General features: G+C 46.5%; 1 protein-coding gene across 1 annotated transcript in view; it reads right to left on the bottom strand.

The window, feature by feature from the left end:
* shisa9a (shisa family member 9a) overlaps window positions 1–23,621 on the bottom strand; it is a 196,867-nt gene that overhangs the window by 153,056 nt on the left and 20,190 nt on the right. Inside the window, exon 2 of the mRNA XM_051933807.1 lies at window positions 18,166–18,308. Coding sequence (XP_051789767.1) covers window positions 18,166–18,308 — 143 coding nt within the window. The remainder of the gene's footprint in view (window positions 1–18,165; window positions 18,309–23,621) is intronic.

Below are 23,621 nucleotides of genomic sequence, written 5' to 3'. Positions count from 1 at the left end.
TTCCCAGAAGAAAAGGAGCACTCCTGAACAATCCATCTGACTTCATCCTTTTAGCAACTACCGGCAGGACTGTGTTTTCCTTCACCCTTTCAACCTACAGATCGCTGGACTTAATTTCGTCACCTCCCATTTTTCATCCGGTTTGGTTTTCATGGACTTTGCTGTGTGGTGTTTGTGTATATATGTTAAATGTAATATCGCCGAAGGGGTCAGGGGTGGTATTACTGTTTTCATTTAGTTAATTTTATTTCATTATATTTTTAATTGTTTACCCTTCCCAGTGTGCGTTATTGGTCTCTGTAAAAAGTGTGTGTGGGTCGATCGAAGGCTGGGGACGTTCCCGGGGTCTCCTCTATTAAAATAAATAAATCACCGTCACCTTTGACGGTGTGAATCTTAGCGGCCCCTGACCGCTACAAATGCAATGTGTATGCCTCTGTTATATGCCATTTGGTATGGGGTTTGTAAAAGCATTGCTGATGTTTGTTATGAGCCATCTGTTTGAATGAGGAATACCATGCTTATATTCCTGTTATATGCCATTTAGTATAAGATTCATAAAAGCAGTGTTAATGTTTGCAATGTGTGATATATTAAGTTAGCGACATCAGAAACTCAGGTGCGCTGCATAAACTTAACGTGCATTGAAATATGTGAAGGCCAGCATTTGTGGTCTTGAAACAGAAAAAAAAAATAAAATGGTACTTAAATTATGTAAAAAAATTCAGAACTAAATAAAATAAAAACTAAAATTTTAAACACAGAACTAAATAAAAATTGTTGACTCCACTGACAACTTGAACGAAATAAAAATTAATTTTATAAAATAAAATTTAAACTGCAACTAATATCAGAACTGAAATATCACTGAAATTTAGTCTGCCGATGATTGAGATGTTGAACACAACATCAATTGGTTTCCAATAAGAAAAGCCGCTTGTGTAATTATGCCGTTTAAGGATGGCTGAGTTGCCAGCTTTATTTATTTATTTTTTGAGGGTCCATGTAAGATGCTGACCACCTGCAGGCCATTAACTCTTCACGCTCGATCCTCTCCCATTGAAGGAGGCCAAAGGGTTCAGTGATGTTCTGGCGCCTCACCAGCTTCCAGACCACTAAACCACAGCAGGGGTCAATGGGCACTGGGCGCGACCCTCGGTCAGTGCCACCCACTAAGCCGGCCGATGCTATTCAGCCGAGGATCATAGCCGTCAATGAAGCCGCAATGGCTGGACTGAGCCGCTCAAGTCAATAAAGCAGACAAGGAAGACAAATAAAGGCTGAAGAACAAACAAACTGCTGACTCCTGCCCGGGGCACCGTGGGGCAGCCCACCACAAAGCTCATCAATGCTGACTACATGTTTGATCAGCTCCGGTCCTTCAAGGTCACCAGGCTTGACTTGCTTGAAATTGCCTTCCTTATTGTTTGAAAAAAAAAAATCAATTTTTGTCTCAAAAAAAAAAAAAGTAACATTGCTTTAGTGAGACACTTTGGCTTCTTTAAGCGACCCGCTGGACCCCTTTATCTAAAGAGAGGTGGCACTTTTGGGAACATGCAGCACCCTAATGACGCTAAAAGATAAATCAAGAGGTTTTCAAAGCAACACGGCAATCATTTGCTCAAAATGGACAATAACTCCACGGAGCGGACTGTCCTTTGAACTGGGAGTCCCGATAAGCACTTCCAATCGTGCCCACTAGAGGGGGATATCACTGGCTGGTAAGAAGGGTAAGCACTGAATCTATCAAATAAAAAGGTGTCATTTACCGGAAAAAAGCTTTGTAAATACATGAAGCTCCGTAGAGCACATTAAGCCAAAAGGAGCTGCCGGCAAGTGCGTCCAAGAAGGACAAATCCCAAAACGGGTCAAAAACGGAGCAAACAGGTCAAAAAAAGTACAGAAAAAGTCACCCACTCCAGAGCTCGTTCACAACGAAACCACCAGGAACTGTGGGAGACCCTCCAGATTTATAGGGCAGGGAGGGCGGTTCTTGGTGGTGACTGGCAGGTGGCCCCACCTCTTGAGGAGGGAGGAACCACCCACCAAACACCTGGAACATCACAAAGACAAAACCAAAAATGAAGAGGAGCTGTGGGCAAAAGACAAAACAAGCAAAAATACAACAAAACGACGAGACCACCGACAAAAATCACAGTCCATATTCAGGCAAGAAGTCGAGTATGATTCACAAAGAGAATATAATGACGACTTTGGAGGATTTATCCGCGCATCAGATAAAGCTGAGTGCAAATGCTGCCTGTTTTATCCCATCTGCTAGACCCCAGGAGACCACCACGCACCTAGAAACGGCACACAAAATGGCTTCCATAATAGGAAACGGCTATAAGACCCCAAAATTCAGCCCTTTTCATCACCGTAAGGGTAACTCACAGTCCCTTGCAGTTCATTGAATACTCTTTTTTTCTATTTTCTAAATCTGTTGACCCCTTTGCTCTGTGCTTCGTCTGCTCTTTGGATTTGTGTATTTGGACATTGTTGGCCTTGAACTCCTATGCCTTTGTGCTCCTCAGAACCTAATTTGGTGCGGCTGAGCATTTTTGCAACAACAAAAAAAAAATGTAATTTATAAAAATTCTGACTTTGCCCGTTCCATGTCTAGCTGGAGTTTTGAACAGTTTGCCCTCTCTAGTGGGCATTTTTGAAATATTATGGGACTTTTGTGCTGCGGAACTCTCTGGATTACAACAGGCAGTTGTTTCACAAGAAGGTAAAATACGAGGATGACATGCAGGTTACCTTTATGAGAGAATGCAGATAGATAGATAGATAGATAGATAGCGTAGTTGGCAGGATTAGATAGATAGATAGATAGATAGATAGATAGCGTAGTTGGCAGGATTAGATAGATAGATAGATAGCGTAGTTGGCAGGGTTAGATAGATAGATAGCGTAGTTGGCAGGATTAGATAATCTATCTATCTATCTATCTATGTCAAAGATAGAAAAGAAATGCACTATATAATAGATAAATGGATAAGTATGAAAGGCTCTATATAATAGCACGATAGATATGAAAGGCACTATATGATAGATAGATATGAAAGGTACTATATAATAGATAGATAAATAGTTAAGAAACACACTTTATCATAGATAGATATGAACGACATTATATCATAGACAGATAGATATTGTGGCGGATGGCCGGGGCCCATGCCCGGCCAGGACGTCCCTTCAGCATATGTTCAGGGGGAGCAGCCATGGACTATTTAATATCTCCCCCTGGACGCTAGATGGCAACCCCCCTGGGTTGGAGCAGTGCCTTGGTCTCCCGCAGGGCTCCATGGGAATTGGAGTTTAGTGCAGTCCTGTTGGGTCCCACAGGCGCTGCCAAGGGGTGCTGCAGATGGTACTCCTGACCCCTTATGGGCAGTGTTTTCACCACACCCGGAAGTGCAGCTGAAACTCGTCTGTGTGTGTGTGTGTGTGTGTGTGCATCCTGCGGTGGGCTGGCGCCAAGCCCGGGGTTTGTTTCCTGCCTTGCGCCCTGTATTGGCTGGGTTTGGCTCCAGCAGACCCCCGTGACCCTTTACTTAGGTTGGATAATGGATAGATAGCCTATACTTATAAAATCCACCTCTATGTGCCCAGCCTGTTGCGCCCCTGGCTCTGGCTGAAGTGACTTGCCTGACGTGTTATGACATTTGGTTCCCAATTGGCGAGCGACTCCTCCATAGTCTTAACAGAATGTCTGCTGTGTGTTCCTATTTAGTAAATCCCCCCCTTCCGCCCACAACTCCCCCCACCCCGTTAATGAACTTGAAGGAATTCTGTCTTTCAGCAGTCCTGTCCCTTAACTTTTTAACGACGTTGTTAATTCACTGTCCAGCTCGGGCAGAGTGGGCCTGCCAACATCGGGGGACTCTCTGAATGAGTGTTTTATTACCTTGCAGGCGCACGTCACACACAAAGAGAGCGAACCAATTAAGCGAAAAGGGGACGGAAAAACGCTACAAAGGAAAGGAGCTGCCGTGAGATTTCATCCCTGAGTGATCCACAGGCCCCTGTCAATAATTTCATTGAAATGCACGTTGAAGCCGATGCCCAGGGGAGTCATGAAGGCTGAGGCTCTCTCCATGGCCCCGTAGGGGAATCTAAATGAAGAGACGGATTGCCGTCAGATTCCAGTGCACTCGTCATGCCACCAATAGATCACCGGACCCGCCGGCCCCCTGAGCTCATGCGTGTGTATGTGTTGTGTCTCAGCCAGGCCTCGCCATCAGGGTCTTCTTTGAGGTCCTTCAAGGCTCCATCTGTGGTGTGTTTTGTGGGTGGTTCCCTAAGAGGCGGGGTCACCTGCCAATCACCGCCAGGGACTGCCCTTTAAATCTGGAGGGTCTCCCACACTCCTGGCGGCTCATTTCAAATATGCTTGGCGTGTCTGGGGAGTCTTCTGTGATTTTACTGTGTGTGTCTGTGTGATTTTTTGGATTCTTTGAACCCGTGCTCTGTTTATGTGGCTATGCCTTGGACTCCATTGTGGATCATTGGTCTCTTGAATTATCTTGTGTTGCTACTGTCTCAGCCAGGCGATGGGGGTGGGAGGGCTTTCAAATTCTTGTTGGATGTCTGTTGTTCATTTTTGATTTCAATTTTTCATCTTTCTTTACCTTTACTTTGTGTGTAAACACGAATATCAGCAGAGTTTCTTTGCAGCCTTTGTCGATTTTCGTAAAGCGCTCAGCTGATCAAGCTGCCCCTGTGGGACACCCTGAGACTCCAATGGGAGCCCTCAAGGTTGCTGGATATCTTGGCCGGCCTGTAGGCTGGTACTGTGAGTGCAGTGCAGGGTGGAGGCAGAACCTCTGCATTTTTCCCAGTTGGGGTCCGTCAGGGGGTTGTTCTGCTCCTACTCTGTTCAATGATCACATGGACTGGGTGGTGGGAAGGCCAGCGGCTGTGGGGCATCTGTTGGTGAACAGTTAAGATTCACTGATCTTGACTTTGCCGACGATGCTGTGATCATCGTGGAGTCCTGGAGGCTCTGATTGGGGGTCTCGAGAGACTGAGTGAGGAATCTGAGGGTCTGGGCTTGTGAGGGGCCTGATGAAAACCAACATCCAGGCCATTAATGACCTCTTAGGCACGGCCATCAGCAGGGTGACATTCATGTGACTCTGGTGACTCTTCCTATGAAGTCAGTAGACGGATTGGGAGAGCACTGGGGGGGGTCATGAGGTCGCTGGAAAGGGAGGTGTGGCGCTCCTGATATCTCTGGAAAAGGATGAAGGTCCAAGTCTTTAGAGTCCTGGTGCTTCCTGTCTTGCTATATGGCTGCGAGACATGGACGCTGTCCAGTGACCTGAGACAAAGACCGGACTCCTTCATTCAGAGAATCCTTGGGTCCCGCTGGTTTGACTTTGTGTTGCTCATGGAGTCCCGAATGGGGCACATGACCTGCATTGTGAGGGAACGTCAGTTATGGCACTACAGCCATGTGGCGTGATTACCCGAGGGTGATCCAGCTCGCAGGACCCTCATTGTTGAGGCCATGGGGGTGCCACGTAACACCTGGCTGCGGCAGATAGAGGGTCATTTCCCCAGGCTAGGACTGGACCGCATGTCTACCTTGTGGGGTTACCAACCAGGATCCCGAGCTGTTTTGTCGTGTGGTGGGTGCAGCAACATACTGTACCTGTGCATGCCCCCCAACCTGACCTGACCTGTGTGTGTGTAAGCTGCCTTTGTTATGCTCCATGGGTTTGGTGGGTGACACCTGCCCTCTAAATCCAGTTCCTGCCAGTTCATTGTGAATGCGCTCAGGAGTTGGTGAGTTCTCGTGTGTTTGTATATCTGGCACTACAACTTAAAGGACTCCACTTCCCAGCTGCCCCGAGGTGTATTGCTCTGACTGGACATCTGCAATGGGCGTAGGGGCTGTTGGGGACCAGAAGGTTCGGCGGAAATGTTAAAAGGGAACCGGCTAAGCCACAAAAGGAGCTGGTGGTCTGTGTTTGTGTTCGCCCGTTTGTCTCGTCTGCCATGACTGACCCCTGTGGAGTTTCGTTTATAACCCTGCATCGGGAACCTCGTTAAGGATGTATGGTGCGTCTCGTGCCTGCCTGTCATGGGAGTCGTGTTGGATTGGTCATTGTGTTTCATCGGAGGGAGCGCTCCTCAAATCTCAACGAGGACCACCGGTTACATTACTTACAGAAAGCTCTTTCTGGGATCGTCTTCTTTCACTCCACACCTCTTCCTCTTCCAGTTATTACTGCATTGGGAGTGTGTTGAGGACTTCCTTGTCGTGAGTGTTTATTGTTGTGTGTTTTATTTGTTATCGCCGTGAGGGGGGGGGTCACCTGATTATTTGTTGTTTACATTTACTTTCCACTTAATGTATTATGCACTCATTTATTTGATTTATTGGATTTTGTGTCTCAGTCCGTGAGTGAGTGTGGGTCAGGCCACAGCCTGGGTACGTTCCTGGAATCCCCACAAAAAAAAATGAATAAAGAATTCACTGTCCCTTCGACGGAGTGAATCTGAGCGGCTACAGTCTTGGATTGCCTTCTTGTTTCCAGCGATCCCATTTTGCCTTTTTATTTTTTCTCCATGGAGCTTTGTTACGATCGTGAACAATGAATCTTTTAATTTATAAAGATTCGGTGCTTGTCCTTATTACTAACCGGGGTTTGATGGTGACAGCCCCCACTAGTGGGCATTTTTTTGCACTATGCACTTTGGAACTCTTAAGTGCTTAGGACTTCTCGTCCACAACAGCTGGCAAATTCTTCTTAGTATCCTTTTGTGCTCCTTCTAGCATCACAGAGCATTTTGCTGGCTTTGCTCTTCTATCTAACCAGGGGTTTTCACCAGAAATCCCCCTCTAATGGGCTTTTTTTTTTTTGCACTACGCGCTTTGGAACTCTTTAGTGCTTGACACTGCTCATCCACGACAGCTAGCAACTTCTTCCTATCGTGTTGTGCTCCTCAGATCGTCACGGAGCATTTTGCTGGCTTTGCTCTTCTACCTAGCCAGGGGTTTTCACCAGAAATCCCCCTCTAGTGGGCTTTTTTTTTGCACTACAAGCTTTGGAACTCTTTAGTGCTTGGCACTTCTCGTTCACGACAGCTGGCACCTTCTTCTTAGTATCCTTTGGTGCTCCTTGGAGCATCATGGAGCATTTTGCTGGCTTTGCACTTCTATCTAGCTGGGGGTTTCACCAGAAATCCCCCTCTAGTGAGCATTTCTTTGGACGACGCGCTTTGGAACTCTTTAGTGCTTGGCACTTCTCGTCCACGACAGCTGGCAACTTCTTCTTAGTATCCTTTTACGCTCCTCGGAGCATCATGGAGCATTTTGCTGGCTTTGCTCTTCTATCTAGCCAGGGGTTTTCACCAGAAATCCCCCTCTAGTGGGCATTTTCACAGGTGGTTTTGGGACTCCTGGGTTCACAACATTGAGTTCTCCCCCCCCCCCCCCCCTCAGGTTTGAATGAAAATAAACAGAAAAGAAAAATGAAATAAGAAGAATCTCCTGGAACGTTCATCCACAACACTACATGTCATCAAAAGCTCCAGCGGTTGCTGCAGCACAAACCTCTCAGCCACTCTTGCGTGTGTCGTACTGCGCGCGCCTTTTATTTATTTCTTTTATCATCTCGAGGTCATCTTTTGTATGTGCTGGCAATTAATTTCAAGATAATTTTGCATGGAATGAAGGTCACTTTCAATATGATACCCATCTGCGGGAGTGACGGCAGCGCTGGCATGAGCGGCGTCTTCTGGGAGTGCAGTACGACGGCCCCCTAATTACTGATCATCAACATGGCACATTAAAGGCAATTAATCAATAAGTATAACATCACAACACGGCAAGGAGAGATTTGTATTTCTTACATCGTCGAGTGACCCCCCCCCCCCCTCAAAGCTGAAACTGGCAACTTGTCTTTATATTACATTCCGGCTTGAAACAAGTGAAGACGAGTCAGAGATCCATGACTTTGAAGGATGAATGGAGCATGAGTCCGTCGGGTGGGCTGCCATTAATGGGGGGACCAACAAAAAATACAACATCCCAACATGATGTTCTCAAGACAGCTTAACCCAATTCAGGGGCTGCAAAAGGGGGGGGCACAGCTGGGGCAGTGTGCCAGTCTGTATCAGGGCACACGGTCCCACTGACAGGTAGCCAACTTAGAGTTACTATGTGGTGGGCTGGGCCCACCAAGCCGATCGGACTGGTTTATAAAGGGCAGGCTCAGTTACAGGGGGTGCTCTCTGGACCTGTGGAGCAGCAGGCAGAACTGAGTGGCATCATGAACAATGCCACACATCCCCTCTCTGTGACACATTAGTCGAGAAAGGTAATGGGGGCCAGCATCATACCGACGGCAGCACGCCTTTACTATATAGCGCCTCGCTGGGACCGCTCTCTCGTCTTTAGCCAAGTCGCAGGATTTTCTTCTTTTTGTAATTTTTGTGTGTTTTTGAGTTGGTGGGGGGGAGGTTGCTGTCATGTTTTATTTTTCAATAATATTTCTTGTAATAAAGCTAAATTTGCTCGTGGGACAGTTGAAGGACACTTATTCTACATACACAACATGGATGGGCCGCCATTCTATCAGGAATGGATGTGGTCGTTTCACCCCGCTGGCTGGCAGGCTCTGTAATGGAGGTGCTTCCTGCACGGGATGGCTGCAGTTTCCTTTCCTGGGTGGGATTGCAGTGTAATGGCAGGACAAGGGGAGAGCAGGTGGCCACGTCTTTCAGCACGCTATACGCTGTATGAGGATATGCAGCTTATTAGGTGGGATAAGGCAAGGCAGTGGGCCAAAGCCGCAAGGGGGCCTGGGGAGGCCCGAGCCCACCCATTTAGGTTACAGCCACACCAGTGTGAACGCGCCCGATCTTCTCTGATCTTGGAAGCTAAACCCACTCGGGCTTGGCCAGTACTTGGATGGGAAGACCCCAAGTGCTGTGTGGAGTACAAGTCCAAGGAGGTTCTGCTCCACCTTTATAACGCACTGGTGGGGCCTCATCTGGAGTCCTGGGCACAGTTTTGGTCACCAGGCTACAAAAAATGACATAGCAGCACTACAGAAGGTCCAGAGAAGAGCAACTCGGCTGATTAAAGGACTGAGAGGTGTGAACAAAGAGGAATGACAGAAGGAGCTGTGCCTTTACAGAGATGAAGAGGAGACCTGACTGAAGGGTTTAAAATGATGAAGAGTGTCAGTCCAGTGGGTCCAGATGGTGACTTTAAAATGAGGTCACCAAGAACATGGGGACACAGCTGGAAACTTGTGAAGGGGAAATGTCACACAAACATTAGGAAGTTTTTCTTCACACAAAGATTGAGAGACACTTGGAGTGAGTGACCAGTAGGGTGGTAGACAGTGAGACTTTAGGGACCCTCAAAACTCAACTTGATGTTGTGTTGGAAGAATGAAGTGGGCAAGACTGGCAAGCTTTGGTGGGCTGAATGGCCTGATCTCATCCAGATTGTTCGAATGTTCTAAAGGTCCCTCAATAACTTAATCTTCATTCATGGGGAGACCACCCCTGGAGCTTACTGTGATCGTCATTAAAGCGAGCGGCTCAACACTTTAAGGGGCCCTTAGTTTGACTGTCAATAAACTGAGTAATACAAAATTTCAAGGGGGGGGCAAGGACCCCTCTCATGAACCTTACTTCGATTATCATTAAACTGAGCGACTCAAAACATCAAGGAGGGAACACCCTAACCCACACCCCAAATACCCCTGGACCTTAATTCAATTATCAGTAAACTGACTACTTTAAAACTTCAAGGGGGACAAGAACCCCACCCTCAAAACTTACTTCGATTGTCATTACGTCGAGTGGCCTGAAACTTCAATGGGGACCTTTGGCCAAATAACCAAAGGACTTTAGTTCAAGTGTCACTAAACCAAGCCACGCAAAACTTCAAAGAGGGCAAGGACCCCTCTCACGAATGTCACTTCGATTGTCATTAAACTGAGGGGGTCGAAACTTCACCCTAACCCACACCCCCCCCAACCCCTAGACTTGAATTTGATTATCAGTAAACTGACTACTTTAAAACTTCAGGGGGGACAAGGACCCCCCCAAACCCACCCCTCACACAAACCTTATTTCGATTGTCATTAGGTCCATTGGCCTGAAACTTGAAGGTATGAGCTTTGGCCAAACACCCCCCAAGCCCCCATAAGGGATTTAGTTCAATAATCACTAAACCGAGACACACAAAACTTCAAAGAGGGCAATAACCCTTTTCATGAACTTCACTTTGATTGTCATTAAACCCAGCCGGTCGAAACTTCAAGGGGGGGGCACCCCAACCCCACGCGGAATGGCGTATTGCTTGCCCGCCAAGTTGCCAGCTTTGTCACTGAGTCGTGGCCTGCGGGCGTCATGTGCATCGTGCTCTGTCATCACGAGGATTCTTTACCGTTCTCCTTCCTTCTGAGCCTCACACGTCTTTTATCGTCTCCCCTTCTCTTTTAAGCCCCCTTTTGATGTTGCCCGCCCCCCCCCCCCCAATGGCTCCTAACATTTATATTTTCTGTTTCTCTGTTCCAGCAGGGTGACGGGCCTGGCGTGTGTCTGTCTGTCTGTGTAGTAACCGTTGCTCCTGTCACACAGAACGCTTCACCCTCTTTAGTGCCACACCGTGTGCCAGCCTACATGTATGGCACTTGGTCCCGGTGCAATGAGACCGTGACAGTGCGAGGATCTCCAACGTGACTCCCCCCATGCCCACCCCAGACTTGTGAAGGCGCCGAGTGTTCCATCCGTGCCCCTGCAGCTCTGATTTCACGCCGGCGTCATGGTGAGCAGCACTTGTAGTGAAGACCCGAGGCAGCTCGGCGAAACTCAACAGATGCGGGACAAATGGGGTCTGACACGGCGGCGACCAAAGCGCTCGGCCTGCATTACCGTGATAATGAGAGCGAGCGGCGAGGGCTGCCGCTCGGTGGCCGCGGTTAATGAGCTTTTCGAAAACGCATTTCTTCACACCTCCTGGAGGAAGTGCCTTTCAGTGGCATATTTACACAAATCGTAATCTTGATGTGCAAGAAGAGCAACTGCAGCGGGCACAAGCCGTCATTCTCTGAGAAACAAACATCATCTCCGGAGATGGGGGGGAGGTCAGTCACAGCCCCTGGGGGGGTCACCAACCATCACCTAAAACAACTTCATGCCTTTCATTGGCCCCTGTGGTGCGTAAAGCAGGGCAGCCGGTCCAGAGCCCTCGGGCAGATGGTGGGCATCAAATCACCTTAGCAGCTCCAGGTCAAGCCCCCCAGAGGTAAAAGAGTCTTAAGCCCAAGAGAACTCCATTCAAATCCCTGGCCAGGGTGGTTCTGAAAAATCCCTAACACATGCAAATTCTCCACTAGGCTGCTTTTATTCTTTTATTGTGTTTATACAGCAGTATGCAAAGGTCTGGGCCCCCCTTGCTGAAAATGTCATTGACATCAGAAGGTGAACTGACCACCAAAAGGCATTTCAAGTTGAAGGGGACGCATTTCCTTTAAGATTACATTTTGATTTCCATCATTCACAGGTGCGCAATACCGAAAAAAAATGAAAAGGGCCCGAAGCAAAAATTACGGTCAGAAGACCCCCCCCCCCTTAAGATCCAAATCATCCTTAGGACTCAAAGTGCAAGTGCAGATCCAAACCTTGTAGTGCTGAAGAAAACCAGTTAAGACCAACAGGATTCACCAATTTGGTGGACTTTATCTCATTGACATGCTAAGATAGCCCAGCGTCCTAGTCATGGAAAAGCGTCACAAACACGGAGACGAAAGGAAAGGCCTAAGGGGTCAGATTCTCCCTAAAAATGTGTGCCGACGATGGGATTGTCTGACCGAGGCGATTCGCATTTACGGCCGCAGGAAAACAATTGGGCAGTAATGTTCTAGAACTGAACCAAAAGCGGCCGCGGTCAGACATCATTTTTATTTCAGGGGGTCTCGTGTTTTCTGACTCTTAGAGGGTCCTTTAAGGTTTGTATTGATTGGAGTTGCTCCGCGTGGTTAATTCTTGTGCATTTGGAGCCCACCACCTTCTTTACACCAGCATTTCTCAACCTTAATAGTCCTGCACCCCAGTTTTGCCTTTTAACATTCATTAACAACCCACCAGCAGCAAGCGAGTCCAATCGGTTTGGTGTCATCCTCGGTGAACTGAGTGCACTTAGAAACACAGTGCTGCTGATCGCTTAGGCACCCCACCACAACCCACTTGCGAACCAGCAATGACAACCTGCAGCCCACTGGTGGCAACCTGGGTTGTGACCCAGTGGTTAAGAAACCCTGGCTTAGGGCAGCCCACCGTCACCCTCCGTGAACTAATGACAACAACAACTTGTATTGGTTTGAGGACCACCCCTCTGGACAATAATCAAGTCCATGCATTGGCTTATAGACCACCCTGTCAGACAATCACCAAGTCCTTGCATTGGCTTGTAGACCACCCTTCCAGACAATCATCAAGTCCTTGCATCGGCTTGTAGACCACCCTGCCAGACAATCATCAAGTTCTTGCATTGGTTTGTAGACCACCCTGCCAGACAATCATCAAGTCCTTGCATCGGCTTGTAGACCACCCTGCCAGACAAACATCAAGTCCTTGTATTGGCTTGTAGACCACCCTGCCAGACAATCATCAATTCATTGCATTGGCTTGTAGACCACCCTGCCAGACAATCATCAAGTTCTTGCATTGGTTTGTAGACCACCCTGCTAGACAATCATCAATTCCTTGCAGTGACTTGTGGACCACCCTGCCAGACAATCATCAGGTCGGTAAGTCAAATCGCCCCTTTTGCAAGCACAAGACGTGGCAGTTGAAGTGGCAGCTCTGTCCCTGACTCATTCTGTGACACGTTTTCCCTCTTTAATACTTTGGCGGGGGTCTATAAATGGATCGTCGAGTGACTTATATAATTTTCCTTGGAAAGAGACCAGCTACATGCCATGTGTCTCCTAATCTCGACGACGACAATCTCAGCCTGTAGCTATCAGTGTGCCAGTGAAGCTGGAAGTCGTTTTATGTCCCATAATCGCAGATTTGCTTTGCTTTTATTTTAAAATCCTCGATGAGCAAAATGATGGAAACCGAGAGCATGAAAGACCCCAAAAATAGTAAAGTCGTTACAAATGAGGGATCTCATTAACTGGTGAACCTAACTGAATAAAGTTGTAATAAGGCGTTGGGTCGGACCGACTTACTTTTAAAAACCTGAAAAGTGGCAGATCACTGCTGCAGAGACCACCGGAGAAAAAAAAACAAACGACGTCTGATGGTGGGCTGCATGCCCCCTCATCAACAACTCAAAGGACACAAGTGCAGGGTCTGCAAAAGTCTTCACCTCCTTCAGAGGTTTTCACATTTTATTTGCTAAATAACACAAACAATCACGACGGGTCCTGTTTGGCTTTACTGGCAAAAACCCGCAGAAGACGACCCTTTCATGTCAAATTTTATATCGATCAGTATTTTAAAAAAAGATAAATTCAATCCTCTGTGATTAGACAGATAGACAGTAGATGTGAAAGGTGCCATATAATAGATAGATAGTGTGATGGATGGCTGGCAGCTCAACCCGGCCGACACACCCAGGACGCTAGATGGCAACTACCCTGCAGCTTAGCAGTGCCCCAGATTCCCGCAGGGCACTATGGGATATGGAGTTCGGCTTCACAGCCCCGCTGGGTACCGTGGGTTCCCCCGGGGTGACGCTGTAGGGAGATGCAGGGATTTTTGTTTCCCATATCACCTGGAAGTACTCCTAAGTCATGGGGACGGAAGGACAGAAGTACTTCCAGGCTGAAGAAAATACAAGTCTCCATCTGACCCGGAAGTGCTGGTGAATCACATGGTCAGAAGGACAGAAGCACTTCCGGGTCAAGGACTATATCAAGGACTAGTGGAGACCCAGCGAGAGAGCCGGAGTCAGGAGGGAGTGTGACAGAACTACGGGGAGGAGAGAATTGTTAGAGTTATTGTATTGTTTATTGTGTATTTGGTGGGTGTGGTGTTGTGAGGAAACATTTGAGGAAAGAAAATTTAAAAACCTTCTTAGTGCTTTTACAATTGAGTCCAGAGCATCTGTCTGTTGGGTTTCATGGGGCAACAGCAGCCCCAAATGTCCACAATAGATATGGGAAAGGCACTACATAACAGATGTGAAATATACTATATAGTAAATAGATGTGTGAATAGCACTATATAACAGAGAGAGAAATGTGTGAAAGGTACAACTGTATATGACAGATAGACAGGTAAATGTGAAAGATAGATAGATATGAAAGACACTATATGATAGATAGATAGATAAATGAAAGGCACTATATGATAGATAGATAGATAAATGAAAGGCACTATATGATAGATAGATAGATAGATAGATAGATAGATAGATAGATAGATAGATAGATAGATAGATAGATAGATAGATGAAAGGCACTATATGATCAATCGATAGATAGATAGATGAAAGGCACTATATGATCGATAGATAGATGCAAAAGGCACTACTTTATATAATAGATATACAGATGTGAAAGGCACTATATAGTAGATAGATATATAGACAGATAACCGATAGCTAGATGTATGAAAAGGCTACATAATAGATGTTAAAGGCGCTATATAATATTTGAAATATAGTAAATAGATGCGAAAGGCACAATATAATAGATGTGTGAATAGCTCTACTTTATATAATGAATAGATGTGAAAGGCACTATATAGTAGATATATAGATAGATAACTGATAGCTATATAGATGTATGAAAAACACTATATGATAGATAGATGTGAAAGGTGCTATATAATAGATTTGTGAAAGGTGCTATATAGTAATATAGATAGACAGATAACCGATAGCCAGATAAAAAGATGTATGAAAAAACGATATATTAGACAGATGTGTGAAAGGCGCTATATCATTCACAGACAGATGTGCCTTTCACATCCAGCTGTCTGTTTGTCTGGTGGTGATGAGACCAGCATGGAGCGTCCTGAACATTTTTGCACAGACCTTTTCAGTATGCAGTGGCACAGATACAGCATTGTGTCGTGTTGTGTTGTGTTTGTCTGTAAATGTGCGTTTAAAAGAGCGAGCGAGCCAAGCGCTTGCGTGTTTTCATCTGTCATGTGGATCGCCATTCCTGTTTCTTCCCCAAATCAAAGAGATTTTTTTTCCTTTTCCAAAGCCTATTTGACGTCTCAAAGTCCCCCTTAGCTGGCAGCCCCCCGCCCCCCCCCCCCCATGAGACGTCGTCTTATGTGTGTCTCGCTTATGTAGTGTGACCCCCCGAGTCCCCATGTGTGTTTTTGCCTCTGCCGCTCGGCCCGTTTTGTCCGGGACTGGAAACGAAAGCTGCAGATTTGCAGACGCCGTTATCAAAAATCTACCAGCTAAGCGAGTCGGGCGGTGAAATCACTCGGGCTGGGAGCGCATTAAGGGCTATTTAAGCATATAATTGAAAGAGTAATCTTTGGAAAGCAGCTAAAATCTCATATAATTGATCAGAATGGCTACAGGCGTGGAAGTGATAAATGCACAAAAAAATAAAAAACACGCGCAGCCATCGCACCTGCTCAGGACAGGCTGGCACAGGACGTTGATTGTTTTAGTTTTTTTAGATGAAATTGGGCGCCACCAGAACATGTGGAAGAGAACACGAAATGATGGAAATCAACGCCAATTTGGCTGCTTTTGTCAATTTGACACGGAGAGCAGGTAATGAGCGCAGAGGGGTCCGCGCGTCCCCTCTCCTTGAGGGCAGAAACTTCTTCTAAAGGGTTTTTGACAGGATCAGGTCGATCCACCCGGCGTAGTCCTGCCCCCCGTCTCTGAACCCGATACCTGAAGTGGGGTCCCGGTGCCGATTGTTATGCACGCAGGTGGGTACCGTTACCTTTTGTTAATGGGTCTGACACATCATGGGAAAAGGGGGTCTTCGATCGAATGTTGAAATCGATGCTTCACTGGCGACCCCCCTCCCATTGTTCGATGAAAGGTGAGTGTGTCACGCTGTTATGTTTCAGCCGGTATTTTCTCCTGGCTGGTGTTTCTCATCTGTTTTGTTTAATTTTATATCATTTATGTTTATAACGTACATTTTACATTCTCTATGTGTGTGTGTGTGATGGGAAAAGGGCGTGGCCTAGATTATGACCCCTGTGTTTTGTGGGTGGCTCCCCCAAGGGGCGGGACTGCCTGCCAATCACCGCCAGAGACGGCCCTTCACCCGACTTAAGGGAGGACCTCCCAGGGTGCCTTGCGGTTCACTGACTGCGCTTGGCGGTGCAGAGTTCTTGAGAGTTTTCCGGGCCTTAGTTATTGTTTTTCAATTTTCTGGATTTTTGAACCCCTGCTCTGTTTTTGATGTCCCCTCTGGACTTTGTACTTTTGTTTATTAATATTTTTGCACCTCTGCTTCGTTTCGACCGCCGCCTTTGGATTCTCTTTTGGGACTTGCTTGCTGTGTCTGTCTTGCCGCGTCAGCCATTGCCTTTGTGCTCTTTGGAGCTTTGGGGTTTTCAAAGCCTTTTGGAAAATGAAACCTTTTTTATGTAATGAATTATTATTATTATTATTTGTCTTGGGTATCTAGTCGGGGTATCTGACGGTGTGTTTGCCCCCTCTAGAGGTTTGGCACCTGTGCTTTCGGAACTCGGGCATTTCATGGCACACGCTAAGTGAACTTTCACGGGGGAAGTTTACCTAGAGAACTGGCACCTTTTCTAAGCCCACCAGTGACTGGTATGTCACCACAGAAGCTTCATCTCTGCAAACCGCCACAAAGATTCACGGTGGGACCCCCCGACAGCCCTTCAGTGAAATATTATTGAATCACCATAAACATAGCAGTACCAGATATTCGGCTCCGCTTCAATCCGTACCCCTCACTCCGTCCAAAGCATCACGTCTTTACGACTATTCACCTCACGGCTTATGAATCACCTCAGCCAGTGGGTGGTCCTCTCCAGCAGTGTCTCAAACTGGTTTCAGTTTTATTTAACTGGCAGAGAATTCTTTTGTTAGCTGTGGCGATTGTAGTTGTACTTGGGGATACCATGAGGGTCTATTCTGGGCCCGCTGCTGTTTTCTGTCTCCCTGTCCCCATTCGGTCAGATTGGTGACCTGCCACAGCTACGCAGATGACACACAGCTTTACTTATCTAGAGCACCTGAGGACCCTGAAGCTCTGGAGCCCCCCCACCCCCCCCCACCCCTAGTCTAGGGGGTGACAAATGAGGGTATTTAGACTTTAAATGAAGTCATAGAAGACACGGGCTGATTGGCACACCTGAGGACCCTGAAGCTCTGGGCCCCCCCCTGGTCCAACGTCTTATGACAGCACAGATACGGAGAGGGCCATAGAGACATAAAGGCCCAAATAAAGGGGGGGGACCCCCAAAAAGGCTCAACGACTTGCGTGATGAGATATCAAGGCGCGTCGAATGGCAGATCGCATGTGGGGATTTTCTCATGCTGGTGCATCAGGCTCAAAAGGGACGGACGCGAGTTCAAAGTAATCCCGATGAGCACAATGAAGGCCCCACTCGTGACAAATTTCGGACTACCCTTTAATGAAATCCCGGCGCCATCACTGTCATTTTGAAGGTCACCCGTTCATTTAGATGAGACTTGACCCTGATTGTGACTTTTTTTTTTTTCAGACCCCCCCAGTCCTCATTGCCCACCACCACCACATGCCTTACCCTGGTGGGCCTCAAGTCCTGATTTCACCGGTCGGTCACAGAGGGGCGGGCTCTGCACGCCTTCTGACAGACTCACCTGTGAGCCCCCCACCGCAGCTACCACAGCCTGAAGGCGGGGGGGGCCGACAGAAGCCGATTCCGCACATATTTATAAATACAGGGAGAACGAGAAACAACATAAAGCTTATCGCTTCCCTCGGGTGAAATAATGAGGTGTAAAAAGAGTCTTTGGAGAAGAAACGGAGAAGCCCCTAAGACAACTAACAGCAGATGTTTGTATCTGATGTCAAGTCACATCGAGCAAAGCGACACTAAATCCCACTCATGCTCCTCGGAGACGGCTCCCCCACCGCCACCCCCTAGTGGTTTGAAACAAAATGAAGGCAAAGATGACAAGCTGTGCAGAGATACAATGGCATAAGAGAGAGAGAGAGATTGCAAACTCACGCAGATTGTTGGCGGTGGGCCGCGCCTGCATGGTCTCGTAGTGCTGCTGCAGGTGTTGCTGCATGTGGGCCCCCAGGGTCCCCTCTCCCTCCAGGTGCTCTCCGGGGCAGGGCCTCTGTTGGGACATCACTTCGGCAAGGGCTCTGGCGTGCATGGAAGGGGGCGAGAGAAAAGACGTTTATGTCTCCGCTGGAGAAGAACTCGAGTCAAGTGTCCACTGACACACCTCAACCATCCAGCAGTGCATCAAAATGGCAGCGAAAAACAAAAAAAGAAAAAGACAAACACTCGGGCGGGAATTCGAGAACTTCATGCATCGATGAAACATCTCAGTAAAGCAAAAACACAACGTTAGGCGAGGTGACCAAATAAAGAGCAGGAGTGGGAGGGTCCTGCTGGCGTATGGCTCACTCGTTGGACCACCACAGTGTCCGTCATGGTGAAAAGGACGGGCAAAACGAGCAAACTCTGATCGCCGCTGAGACAGAACTGTGAGTTCATGCCTAAGAATTATATAGTGCCTTTCACATAAGGGTCAATGCAAGAACCCACCCTGCCAATACGATGGAACGGAAGACGCAGTCATGCCCACTCCTTACAAAGCCAAACTTCGATTTCTAATTTTTGATACACACTTTTCCAGCTCGGCACACCAGGGATTCAAAAGAAATTCCACAGGAGAGATGTGAAAGGCGCTATATAAAAGGTTAAATGTGAAAGGCACTAAATAATAAAGGGCGGCAATGTGGTGCAGTGGTAGCACTGCTGCCTGGCCATAAGAACACCAGGGTTTGCATCCCGAGTCCTCCCTGCATGGACTTTGCATGTCCTCCCCTTGTCTATGCTGGTTTCCTCCGGGTGCTCCATACATTTTCCTCCCACAGTCCAAACACATGCAAGTTAGGTGAACTGGTGACACTAAATTAGCCCTCGTGTGTGTGTGTTCACGCTGTGATGAGTCGGCACCCTGTCCAGAGTTTGTTCCTACCTTGCGCCCTGTGCTAGCTGGGATGGGCTCCAGCAGACCCCCACAACCTTGTTCAGGACTAAGTAGGTTAGCAAATGACCAACTGACTATATCACAGAGTGATTGGTTAATTGAAAAGTGTGAAAGGTGGAATATAAATTTCCCATTGGGATTAATAAAGTATCTATCTATCTATCTATCTATCTATCTATCTATCTATCTAAAAGATAAACGTGAAAGGCGCTATACAACAGATAGATAGATAGATAGATAGATAGATAGATAGATAGATAGATAGATAGATAGATAGATAGATAGATAGATAGATAGGGAAGGCACTATATCAAATATAGATAGATAGGGAAGGCACTATATAGATACATGGGAAAGGTACTATATCAATTATAGATAAATAGATAGGAAAGGCACTATATCAAATATAGATAAATAGATAGGGAAGGCATTATATCAAATATAGATAGATAGATAGATAGGGAAGGCACTATATATATACATGGGAAAGGCACTATATCAAATATAGATAGATAGATAGGGAAGGCATTATATCAAATATAGATAGATAGGGAAGGCACTATATAGATACATGGGAAAGGCACTATATCAAATATAGATAGATAGATAGATAGATAGGGAAGGCATTATATCAAATATAGATATGTAACAGCGCTACTTACACTAAATTAACTACAAGTCCCAGCAGCCTTGGTAGTACTTCGTCATTGGTCAGTTTCGAGCATTGCCGTTGGGGTTGCTGGGGGAAATAAAGTGTGGCGCGGGCTTTAAAGGTGTGCCAGAAGAAGTGATGGGGGTCCAGGTGTTTCCAAGCTTCCACCCACCTCTGGATTGCAGTTCTTTCTGGATTTATGTGCTTGTCTCCCGTGCCTGCTTGTTCGTGTGATTTCGTCTGAGTTGGTAACAAGTGGGATGCAGTTGGACAAAACTTTGTTACCTTTCAGAACACTGTTCACTTGTGATCTCCACTCACTGTCACCATCAGTGCATCTGTGGAGCCGGACTGTCTGTGGACTGAATCGTGAGTGCTGAATTTTGACCGGTTTGTGCTCAGTGTGTTTGTCTCATGTTTTTTAAATGATTAGAGCCATCGGGGAATCGAGGGAGGGCTTTTGCGCAAGCGCTAGTTGTTAAATAATTTTCTTTTTTTCTTTGGACTGGACTCCTTCTGTACTGTGTCTGAGCGACCTGGCGAGCGCAAGATGGATGTGAAGGGCGCTATATGATACTTAGGGTCGCGGTAGTCTTGCACAGGAACGAATACCAAGTTTAAAGGGATGACCACCAGAACAGGAGATGTAAAGGAGTGGACCGTTGAAACCACAGGGCGGTCTTACCAAACGTCAATACCCAAAGCTGAAGCCCGACATTTGTAGTGAGGGGAATCAACAGCAAAAGTCACACCTGGGAACTCCCAGCAGGGCGACTGTCACACGCACGATGACCCAATGGCCTTTTTTTTTTCTTTGACATGGTGACACATCCGACATGCTGGTTCTTGTGACAGTTGTGTCACTTGCCATCCTGCATGTGGTGGGCAATTCAACAAGGCAGCGCCCAGGGATAAACAAATAAAATTCGGTATAAGTGATGATTATTTTTATGATAGAATTATTGCAACAATTTGATTCAGTGCCTCAAAAACTGGGAAGTGGCAGCGAACAGAAAGGCGCGATCACCTGGTGGCAGTTGTATTATTACTCGTTATTGGACTGTCCCGAGTCCAATGCGACAACACGTGCCGTCGACACAGACATGTCACACGCCACGCCTCTCCAGCACCATAATAATGAAGAGCGCATTAAAGTTCACACCTTCATGTCATTTAACAGACCACCCACTGCTTTGTCACCTGCCTACCTAGGCCACCTCTCTGTCACTTTCTGTACTACACATGCAGGGCTTCATGTCCCTATGTGGCCTGTATGGGTTGTCTGCCCCATTCTGTTGTTCAGGTGCCCCCCGCACTCCACAGACGCATAGAGTGCCAAACGCACACATTTAGACTCCGAAAGATCAATGGTGACATTTACACCACCAGCTCGACGGGCACAGAGCAAAATGCACAAATATGTCAACATGCTAGCATAGTGACAGCGGTGACACACACACACACAAGAGAAACACAAACCGCATGTTGTGCTTTCCGGGAGACCACGATGGCTTTTAAAAAGCAGCCCCCTGAAATGTGGGGAGGGGGGAAAACAAAACAGCGACTTCTGGGCTGAGTGGCTCTTCTGATCAGAAAATCCTTTTGTGTTTTTTATTTTAATTTCACATCCCAGTTAAGGTGGGCTGCTCTCGTGTTCTTGAGGTATTGTTATGCGTTTAAAGCCGAAGCTCACAAAAAAAGAAGTGGACACGTTGGCAGAAGAAATCCCCCTGCGCTAACTTCGCCATTTGAAAGACTGGACACTTGGGTGTGACACCCGCAAACCGGCGGAATCCGGTTCAGGGTCACGGTTGGGGGCTGCAGCATCTCCTAGCACCACTGGGCAAGACCACCAACTATGACGAGAAAAAAAGCAACTTTACAGTGGGCGGCAGCAAAGTCCCCCCTGCACTAAAACCTCAGCGGGCTTTAAAGGTTTAGGTGGGCTCAAAAAAAAAAAATACATCAACGCTTCTGCGACATTCAGTGAAAAATGCCATTTTGAAAAAAAAAAAACGATGATTTTTAAAAATAAGTTATTGTTGTATTATGGTGTCAGTACATTTCTCCTCAGAATATCATTTAGAGAGATATGAAAGGCACTATAACTGATAGAATGATAGAGAGAAAGATATGAACGGCACTATATAACTGATAGATAGAATGATAGAGAGATATATAGTGCCGTTCATATCTCTCTATCATTCTATCTATGCGTTATATAGTGCCTTTCATATCTATCTATCTTTCTATCTATCTATCGGTTATATAGTGCCTTTCATATCTCTCTCTCTCCATCTATCTATCTATCTTGTTATATAGTGCCGTTCATATCTCTCTGTCTATCATTCTATCAGTTATAGTGCCATTCATATCTCTCTATCTATCTCTCTATCAGTTATATAGTGCCGTTCATATCTCTCTGATAGAGAGATATGAAAGGCACTATATAACCGATAGATAGAGAGATATGAAAGGCACTATATAACTGATAGATAGAATGATAGATAGATATGAAAGGCACTATATAACCAATAGATAGATATAGAGAGAGAGATAGATATGAAAGGCACTATATAACGAATGATAGATAGATAGATAGATAGATAGATAGATAGATATGAAAGGCACTATAACTGATAGGTAGAATGATAGAGAGATAGATAGAGAGATATGAAAGGCACTATATAACTGATAGATAGATAGATGGAGAGATAGATATGAATGGCTCTATATAACCGATAGAGAGATATGAAAGGCACTATATAACCGATAGATAGATAGATAGATAGATAGATAGATAGATAGATAGATAGATAGATAGATATGAAAGGCACTATATAACTCATAGATAGAAAGATAGATAGATAGATATGAAAGGCACTGTATAACCGATAGAGAGATATGAACGGCACTATATTGTAGATAGAGCAGAGTTTCCTGACAAACTGCATCACTGTGTGGTGTGGGAACAGCAAAGCCCCTGAGCGTAGGGTCCTGCAGCGTGCAGTGCGGACAGCTGACAGGTTTCTAGGGGGTCTCACTGTCCTCGATCCAGGTGTCCATGTAGAGCCTTCACCATTGTGGAAGACACCTGTCACCCGCCACGCACACTCTGTGTGACCTCCCGCTGCAGCTTTAGAACCACCGCCTCCTATGACAGCTTCTTTGCCCAGGCTGTCTGACTTGTGAACCCCTGCATGTCCCCCAGTGCCATCTCTCTATAACATTCCCCCAATTCCGTACGCTCACTTGATTATGGATATCGAGCATCACTGGAGTTCCTGCGTCTTTTGTTTTGTGACTTTGCATTGTTGTTCTGGTTTTAGTGACATTATGGTGAATGTTAAATGGACGTTGTGTTCCCTGTGCTCCGGGGACTGTCGGAAGTGGAGTTTCATCCCACCATATATGACGTTTGTGGATGAAGGACCATAGAAGTTGAGTTGAGACAATGAGATGGAGTGAAGGAGCAGGTAGGAGAAGGCGCCACACGTTTAGTGAGTGAACTTTAGGGGTAATGATGGCCAAAGTATCAGCAAAGTGACAAAAAAATCCCACAAGAGCCCAAGGGGCCGTGAGCCGCCTTCCTGTCTTACGTTCTGCCCGGCATGGCCTCCTTCAAATGGAGTATTGAGGCCGGCAGCAGGCCTGTTAATTAAGTCGTCTGTTTTTTATGAGTTGGGGTCTTGAAGAGAGGAGAGGGGGATGGAGAGAGGAAGATGGTGGAAAGTCCTGTTCTCTCAGGGCACCAAAAACAAAGTGAAGGTTTAAGGGGCACAGCACATCACCCACACACAGTGA

This window comes from Erpetoichthys calabaricus, chromosome 11, assembly GCF_900747795.2.
Source record: "Erpetoichthys calabaricus chromosome 11, fErpCal1.3, whole genome shotgun sequence".
In the NCBI taxonomy this organism is placed as follows: Eukaryota; Metazoa; Chordata; class Cladistia; order Polypteriformes; family Polypteridae; genus Erpetoichthys; species Erpetoichthys calabaricus.
The sequence above is the reverse complement of the archived record's forward strand: the minus strand, read 5'-3'. Positions and strand labels throughout refer to the sequence as shown.